Source organism: Mustela nigripes, chromosome 11 (genome assembly GCF_022355385.1).
Source record: "Mustela nigripes isolate SB6536 chromosome 11, MUSNIG.SB6536, whole genome shotgun sequence".
NCBI classification, from domain to species: Eukaryota; Metazoa; Chordata; class Mammalia; order Carnivora; family Mustelidae; genus Mustela; species Mustela nigripes.
Window position 1 is genome coordinate 1,915,323 of NC_081567.1, and position 8,856 is coordinate 1,924,178.

General features: G+C 63.2%; 1 protein-coding gene across 2 annotated transcripts in view; it reads left to right on the top strand.

Moving 5' to 3' along the window:
* Positions 1 to 8,639, top strand: part of AMZ1 (archaelysin family metallopeptidase 1) — a 10,833-nt gene extending 2,194 nt beyond the window's left edge. For both annotated transcript variants that reach the window (XM_059415915.1, XM_059415917.1), the window contains exons 3-7: positions 1,040 to 1,207; positions 3,559 to 3,687; positions 3,995 to 4,164; positions 4,644 to 4,820; positions 6,388 to 8,639. In XM_059415915.1, the coding sequence (XP_059271898.1) occupies positions 1,040 to 1,207; positions 3,559 to 3,687; positions 3,995 to 4,164; positions 4,644 to 4,820; positions 6,388 to 6,945 (1,202 nt within the window). In that variant the 3' untranslated portion in view covers positions 6,946 to 8,639. The remainder of the gene's footprint in view (positions 1 to 1,039; positions 1,208 to 3,558; positions 3,688 to 3,994; positions 4,165 to 4,643; positions 4,821 to 6,387) is intronic.
* The last annotated feature ends 217 nt before the right edge of the window (positions 8,640 to 8,856 follow it).

The following is an 8,856-nucleotide window of genomic DNA, read 5'->3' on the forward strand; positions in this document are numbered from 1 at the left end:
GGGGTGCTGATGGGGTTGTTGGGGTACTGGTGGGAGTGCTGAGATGCTGGCAGGGTTGCTGGGGTGCTGGGTACTAGCAGTGGTTCTGGTGGGATTGCTGGGGTGCTAGTGGGGGTGCTGGGGTGTTGGAGGTATTGGTTACTGGTGTGGTGCTGGGGTGCTGGGTGCTCACAGGATGCTGGCAGGGGTTGGGGTGGGGGAGTGCTAGTGGGAGCGCTGGGTGCTAGTGGGAGTGCTAGGGTGCTGGGTACTAGCGGGGGTGCTGGCGGGGGTGCCGGATTGCTGGTGGGGTACTGGAGTGCTTGGTGTCAGCAGGGGTGCTGGCTGGGTGTATGTCCTTGCTGGTGTGGGTACTTGGTGCTGGGTGATAATGTGGGTGCTAGGGTGCTACATAGTAGCAGGGATGCTGGCGGGTTCCTGGGTGCTAGTGAGGGTCCTGGGGCACTTGCTGAGGTGCTGGGGTGCTGGTTGTGTTGCTATGGTGCTAGTGAGGGTATTGGGGTACTGGCAGTTGTGCTGGATGTTGGTGGGAGTGCTGGGCGCTGGAGGGGGCACTCGATCCTGGCAGGGTTGCTGGGGTGCTGGTGGGTGTGCTGGGTGCTAGCAGAATTGTTGGCAGGGGTGCTCAGGTGCTGGCTGGCAGGTGGTGCTGGGATGCTAATAGGTGGTCCTGGGTGCTAGCGGGGGTGTTGGGTGCTAGCAGGGGTGCTAGTGGCAGATGCTGTATGCTGGTAGAGGTGCCGTGGTGCTGACAGGAGGTTACTAGGTGCTGGCTGCAGTGCTGGGGTACTTGCAGGGGTGCTGGCTGGGGTACTGGTGCTTGTAGGGGTGCTGGCAGGGTGCTGGGGTGCTAGCAGAGATGCTGGTGGGTGCTGGGGTGTGGTGGGGGGTGCTGGCCGGGGTGTTGGGTTGCTGGGGGCTGGGGTGCCTGGCACTGGGGGTGTGCTGGGTGCTGGGGTGCTGGGGTGCTGGGTACTGGGGGGGTTGCTGGGTGTGACCAGTGGGGGCCCAGGCGGCTGATGCACTGCCCCGCCCCCAGATCTGAGCGAGGGTCCGGCGGGCAGCGGTTTGCTGGAGCACCTGAGGAACTGCACGGAGGCCTTCTTCTTGGGCTTGCAGGTCCGCTGCCTGCCCTCGGTGGCGGCCGCGTCCATTCACTGCTGCTCGCGTCCCAGCCAGGACTCGGACAGGCTCCAGCTGCACACAGGTGGGCGAGCGCGGCGGGGCGCAGCCTCTGCCACTTCGCATGGGGCCCTTTCCAGGAGGCAGAGGGCGGGAGGAAGACCCCCGGGGGGAGGCAGGAATCCCTTCCCCCTCTTTGCTGGGGGAGCCTCTATTTCCCAGCCTTGGGAGGGGGAGGGTGGGGCAGAGTTGCCTTCCCTCTCCCGCGGGTGTGGGGCAGGACTCCCAGCTCCGAGTCCACGGGGAAGCCCCAGGGCGCACCAGGCCGGTGAAGCAAGCCCTCCTCCGGCTGCCCGCTGCATTGCACGGCCTCGCTCCAGCCTTTAGTCTTGTGTGCGTCCAGAAGACCCCTCCCTGTGCCCCCGCAAATCCCCAGGCAGCTCAAGAGCGGCGGGCGGGGGGGTGTGTGTGTGGCACAGATGGACCGGAGGCTCTCAGATCTCAGATGCATGGGACAGCCCGACACAAGTCTAGGGGCCCCCAGCAGGGGCAAGTGGCACAGATGGACCGGAGGCTCTCAGATCTCAGATGCATGGGACAGCCCGACACAAGTCTAGGGGCCCCCAGCAGGAGCAAATGCCACGTCTGGGGTGCACCGGGGTCTTTCGTCAGCGACGGGAACCCCCAGCGGTGCTCTTCCTTCCCACTCGGGGCTCTACCTGGATGTGCAATACCTCCCCTGTGCGTTACCTCCCCTCGGTCTGGTACCTTCTTGGTGCCCCTGACCGATCCCCTCCACCACACCATGGACGCCGTGACCCCGTGCCCCGAATTCTGCATTTCACGTCTCCTCTTGTGCATTTCTATAGTTTCTCATGGATTCTTTCTCAAACGAGCAGTGTCACTTCTAAAAATACCGACTTCCTGCTGGAATTTAAGCTCTGTATTCAAACCATGAACGGGGCTGCTGGGGGCTGCTTCCACCACCTGGAGCGCGCCCGCGGTTCTCTGCTCCCTCTGCCTTCCTGTCGGCATCTCTTGTTATTTTTCATCGTTAGCCATCTTAATTGGAAAGTTAGTTTAACTTTGAGAAGAACTCGTGGCCTGGGACGATGTGATCGGCTCTAGGGAGGCTTCTGGATGTCCTCTGCCAGGTACGGGCAGGTGGTGCCCGAGACAGAGGCGGGCAGTTTTTCCGGGCCACCCACGGCCCTGGGAGTCCAGCCTGCACTCCCTGCACCCGGACCAATCCCAGAAGCAGCTCAGCCTTAAGCTTCCTGCTCCAATCCTCCCCCCCCACCATCCCTGTTCTGATTTCTCATCAGGTCTCTGGTTTTTCTTAAATCCTGTTTACGGAGGCATAATTCACGTGTAGGGAAATTGTCCCTTTGTAACAGCTCTGTGAGCCTTGACGACCACACCTGTAACCTAGTCGCCACCGTGACCAGGAGAAAAGTTTGCTTTGTACCCCCCCCATCCCCAGGATGGGCTTGGTGTCCCCTGTGGCCATTGCCACCCTACCTAGGACACTTTAAGAAGCTTTTTTGCATTTCACTCGGCTTATCTGGTCCTCCTCGGCAGGAGGCGAGCTCACAGTCCTCAGTGTGCATTAACAAGGAGCCCATTACGGGCATGGACTTTTCAGGGGGGCAGGGAGTTCTCGGCTGGGGCATGTGCTGTCCTGATGCTGGTGGGTCCTTCCTGTGTGCCAGGTTTCAGGTTTGGCCACTGAGACCCTCTTCTGGTCCTAGACCTTGCTGGCTCTTTGCCCCTGCCTACGGGACACAGCCCTGCTCGAGGCTCGGTCCTGGACTGCTGTGTCTCTGCCCACCACCATCACCTTCAGGTCTCTCTGATCCTCTCTGCCTCGTCCTCTGAAGACCCTAATGACTGCCCTGAGCCCACCCAGAAAATCCAGAGTAACTTCTGGTTTTTAAGGCTTTTAATTTAATCATGTCCACAGCATCCCTGCTGCTTTATGAGGCAGCACATTCACAGGCCCTGGGGACTCGGATACATGGGTCTCTGGGGCTCTTGCTATATCTGGTGGCTGCCAGGGCACTGTCCCCTGAACACTGGTCCCATTGGTCAAGTGGCCTTCCTGGCGTCCCCACTGGGATGTATCTGGGCCTCTCAACTACCCCGTCCGAGCCAGCTCTTCTGAGTTTTGGAAATGGAGACCCTGAGGGCCTGCTCACGTGACCCCGGCTGCCTGACCCTGAGGCCCAGGCCTGTGGCTCCTGCTCTGTGTTGTGCAGTGTGGCTGCTGGGACTTCCCACCTCGGACCATGAGCTTCTTGTGGAATGTGGCCAGCTTGTACCTGACTTAGGGAGGGCCTGGCCACAGGCAGAGGAAGAGAACAGTCCGGAACCTGGGCTGGGGAGACAGGGGCCCGGCCGCCCCCTCACCGCCCCTCGGGCCCTCTCCCCTTGCAGACGGCATCCTGTCTTTCCTGAAGAACAGCAAGCCGGGGGATGCGCTGTGCGTGCTGGGCCTCACGTTGTCCGACCTGTACCCTTGCGAGGCCTGGAGCTTCACCTTCGGCAAGTTCCTTCCAGGCCACGGTGAGCCGGCGCCCCGGCAGCCCCTGCCCCAGCCGTGCTTAGGGGTGGGTGGGCGCACCCTGGGGTGCAGGGGTGGGGCAGCAAGTGTATGGGAGCCCCAACTCTCCTGGGAGGACAACACCCTACCTGGAAACTGTTCCAGAATGCACACCCCCAAGTCCTGCCTCCTCTCGGGCAGGGACCTTGCGGTGGCCTTTGTGGAGGCGTGCTGGCAGGGCCGGGCTCCAGGACCCATGTATCCCAAGGACAGGGTGGCTTTGCTCCCAGGCTCCCCATGAGATGCCGCCTTGTGTCTTGTTTCTCCCAGAGGTAGGTGTCTGCAGCTTTGCCCGGTTCTCGGGGGATCTCTTGCCATCGGGACCCCGCGCCTCTGATCCAGCCTTGGTGGAGGTGGCCACAGATGACCCTGTGACTCCCGGGCAGGACGGAGGCCCAACTGTGTGCTTCAGTGCCCTGGGGATGGTCCAGTGCTGCAAGGTGGGCAGGGAGGCCAGGGCGTGGGGTCAGTGCACGGGGCAGGGGGGGGGGCGGGGAGGAGATGGGGCAGCAAGAGGATGGAAGGCCCGGGGGCTCTGGTGAGTTCAGGCCGCGGCTGAGGATGGGCAATCAGCCAGAAGGGCCTGAGCGCTCCAAACAGCCCCATGCCGAAGGCCAGGCTGTCCAGAGCACAGACAACAGGGCTTGGAGCCGCCCACACCTTTGCCTGAGCTCACGCAGCTGGGAGTAGGCAGGGTTGGGGTGTGAACCTGTTTGCTGCCCCAGCTCCCGTGCTGGGTGGGCCCTGGGTGCTCCGGAGCTGCCCACCTGTGCCCTGTGCCGTCGGGAGCAGGGGCGAGGGCACAGGGCCTGCTTCCTGGCCATGGGGGCTCCTGTGGGCGCCGACCCCAGCATTGGGGGCTTGGCTGGTGGCCGGGGTCACGGCGGCAAGGGCAATGCTGCTATGTGGTCTCCCTCAGGTCACATGCCATGAGCTCTGCCATCTCCTGGGGCTGGGGAACTGCCGCTGGCTGCACTGCCTCATGCAGGGGGCGCTCAGCCTGGATGAGGCCCTGCGGCGGCCCCTGGACCTCTGTCCTATCTGTCTGCGGAAGCTGCAGCACGTCCTCGGCTTCAAGCTTGTCGACAGGTACAAGGTGAGCCGCCGGCGCGCTGGCAGGGAGAGAGGGCATCTAAGTGCCCTAGGAGGCCTCGTGCATGGTATCAGGGGGCAGCAGGCCGAGAGTTGGGCCCTGTGGGCGAGACCTTCAGGCCAAGTGAAACAGACCCCTGTGCCAACCTCCTGGCCTCCTGCTGGTGCTGGGCAGTGTTCATGGCCCTCGCCGGGCGCCAGGCCCACGGTCTGCACCCAGTGATGGGGGCTGTGGCTATCAGGTTGCTGCTCTGTGGGAGGGAAGAGGGGCAGATGGTTTTTCTCTCTCAGGCCACGCTCTCTGAGCGCTGGTCAGGTGCTGGGCCTATCCTAACACTTCCTGCATCTGCTCAGGGCCCCTCCGGCATCGCACAGGGCCCAAGCCGCCCCCTCCAGCTTCCCCCCAGTCTGCCAGGCCAGCCCCTGGGAGGAGGAAGCCCTTGCAGGCGCTGGGGAGGTGGCCAGGCCAAGCTTGCGGGTCAATGCTGCCCTCTGCTGCCGCCTCAAGGCGCTGCCCGCAGCAGGGTCCCAGGCCCGTCCAGGGGCCCAGGGACCCAGGGAGAGGGCTTCACCACTGTCCTGGGGGAGGCGATAAGTGGTGGTTTTCTGGTGAAGGTGGGGAATGCCAGACTCCATTTTGGACAGGTTCTCAGGCAGGAGGGAGTTTCTGACCTCGCCCCTCTGGACGGGAGGGCCTGCCTCTCTCAGGCTCCTAGGAGTGCTGCCGCGCAGGGACCCCACTTTGACGACTGCTGACCTAGCAGGCTGGGTGTTTCCAAGTCCCAGAGCTGCCCCCCGATGCAGATCTTTTCTGGGTGACTGGGAAATGGGCTCTCCAGTCCAGGTGGAAGGCCCCCCCCAACACAGCCCTACTGAGGACTTAGGGGGCGGAGGCTCACGCTGCAGGGCACGTGTAGAGAAGGTGGCTGGCTCTGGCTGATGAAAAGCAGGGGTGTCTGCACTTGTGTCCCTCCTCGGGCCTGCGTTCCCCTGACCCGGCGCTCCCCCCTTCTGCACACACCCCTGCCCAGGAAGGGAGCCTGTTCTGGAGCCTCACCCATGTGACTGGAGGGGCTCAGAGGAGGAGGAGGAGGAGGACGGGGGCCCCGGAACCCGGGTCGGTCCCTGGACGCTCTGGCAGTGACCGAGTGCTGATGGAGGGCTGGGCGGGGAACAGTCCTTGCTGTGCCCTTGTTCCGGTCAGTGGGGTGCTGGAAACACCGACCAAGCCTCAGAGGGGTGTGGGGGATACTGGGAGCAGTGCTGGGAAGGGCTATCTAGCACGTGGTCACAGGTGTGTTCACCATGCAGACACCAGACGGAAGTGAGAGCAAAGATCAGAAAAGTAAGACCATGTGCAGGAGAAGTTCTGAGTATTTATTGCTCTTAATACAGTGTGAGTTAAATTGAACTTCAGGCATGCGCGGCTTCTGAGTGTTTGCATCGGGAGCCCTGGGGGGCCCGGGCTGGTGGGGGCAGGGTGGTCCCCCACAAAGGGGCTGGGTCTTAGGGCAGCACTCTGGCTCAAGTGGCGGCAGCCACACAGCCCAGCCTCTGTCTCTCCCTCCCAGAGACTTTACGCCTGGACTCAAGCGGGGATGCGGCCTCGAACCAGCCAGGATGCGGGGGCGGCGTCTGCGGCGGACACCCTGCCCGGCAGCACAGACTCGGGTCTGAGCTGCGGGAGCGCGTCAGAGCCGGGCAGCAGCCTGTCGGAGCCCCTAACCCCTGACGCGGGGAGCCACAGCTTCTCTGTGGGGCCGGAGCTGGAGCACGAGGAGGGGCTGGGCTCGCTGGCCATCCCTGAGAGCCCGCCGCAGCTCGGGCCCCCGTGCGAAGCCATCGAGGAGCACGGGCAGTGGCTGGCGCTGTGCATCCGGGCCCTGGAACGGGAGGTGACAGAGGAGGATCTGGCCCAGGTGGACGGGGCTGTGGATGCCTTGGCCGGGTGGGGGATGTTCACGGGGCAGCTCCCCGCACCCCGGCCCGGCCTGCCCTGCAGCCGCGACGGCCTGGGGCTGCGCAGGGTCCTGGGGGGCACGCTCTCCTCCCTGCGGAGGAAGCTGAGCACGCGCAGACTGGCCAGGGCGGGGTCGTCCCCCTGTCGCTGGAGAGCCGAGGAGAATTAACCCGGAAGCCCATCCGTCTGTCGCCGTGCACCCCCAGGATCAGCGGCAGTCCTGGGTCCGGTCCCCAGGGTACCAGCAGAGAGTCTTCAGGCCCAGCATGGACGGCACTGGGGACTCTGGGCCTCCCTCGCCCGCCCCACTGGAGCAGAGGCTGCCTGGGGCAGAAGCCAGGCTGCATGCCCCGGGGGAAGTGAGGGGCTTACGGTTTGGCCAACCCCATGCAGGCAGGGCTGGCCCAGCCTTCTGAGCCTCAGGCTGCACGCGGTGCCTGCAGAGGCTGCCGGGCAGGGTCGCAGTGACCGAGGCCCTCCGTGCCCCTGACCTGGTCACCTGCTGTCCCCTGCAGTGGTGAGAGCAGTGTGGGCTGCGGACAAGGGGCACCGCTGGGGGCTCAGATCCTGGCATTTACGGGGTCGTCGTGGACTCTTTGGACTCCTTTTCATGAGGGCTGGGCCGAGGTGGCCAGCTTATCTGGGGTGTCTGTGTCCCTTTGCTTCTGTCACACGTTTCCTGAGCTGAAGCTTGGGCGTGCATGGGTATCTGCCAGCTCCGTCCTAGTTCTGTGTGTCTGTGTAGCAGCAGAGGGAAGGTTCCCGGCCCCCAGCAGTGCGCCTACAGCTACGTCTCCCTCCTGGAAAGAGACCAGACAGGGGTGCTCTTACACTCTGGGGCTAGCTTTACAGTCTGGGGGCTTTCCTAAGAAAAGCTGCAAAATACAACCCATTTCGAGGATCTCCTTCCCCAGCAAGCAGGCCTGAAGCTTCCTGTCTGCAGACTCCAGGTAGGAGCACAGGGTCCCAGGCCCGCAAAGCACTGAGCGCAGGTGTGGGCTCCAGGTCAGGGTCCTGGGGGCCACAGGCATCTCCATGACCAGGAGGTCAGGGAGGGAAATGGGGAGAAGCCAGCAGAGGAAGGCTTGTGCCTGGGGAGCTGTTGCCGTGAACACAGCCCCCAACCTTCGTTCGTGCCTTAAAGCCCCAACCCTGCGCTTAGAGCTAAGGCATTTGCATTGGGGGCAGAGTCTGTAGGAAGGAAGGTCGGCTGCATGGAGGGCTGGCTCCTGGGGCTCAGGCCCACGGGCCCAGGACCTCCGGGAGCACCCCAAAATGCCGCTGCTCCTGTACCTCAGCACAGCCACCCCCCAGGTTCACAGGGAGGGGGTGAACCGTCAGGCAGAGCTGGGGTGAATGGGAACCTGCCCTATCCATGAGCATGGCTTGGACGGGCCCTCCTGCTGCCTCGGTCACGTTACCTGTTTCCCAGTTTCCTTCTGTCTTCTGCAAAAGGTGGGTCTCCAGATGGTAGTGGAGAAGCTAGGATGTGGGGAGGGAGCACTCGGGGCGGAGCCTGGGCCATGGGGGTGGCGGCCTGTCTGCTCTGCCTCCAGGCTGCAAAGGGACAGTGGTTTGAAAGCCAGCTGCTGGAGGGGAACATTGTGAGAATAAAACTTGGAGGAACAGAGGTTCCTTCTGGCATTAAGGAGGCTGGAGGGGTGGGGAGCACTTTGGGACAGTCCCCGGGGCGGTGGCACACGTTATGTGAGTGGAACTGGGTATCGACACACCATGGCTCCCTAGGGGCCTGGTTTTTGTTAATAAACATACAAAGTGGACTGTATTGCCTTCGAGCTCTGTATCCGTCCCCGGTCCCCGTGAGTCCCACATGGGGCTAAAGATACTCCGCGGTCAAGACATCACGTGTATGGTGACTCCCGAGCCTTCCGAAGCAGCTTCAGCACCCATCTAAACAGTTCTGATGAAGGTGGGTATGGCGGCAGCCTCCTCTCCCGGTGGCCACTCCTCCCTGCCCCCGGGTGCACCTTGTGGGCACAGAAGGGCCTCGCTGCTTCACCCCCACAGGGTGCCAGAGTATGGGTCAGAAGGTGGCTGTGGGCCTGGTAACAGTCTCATG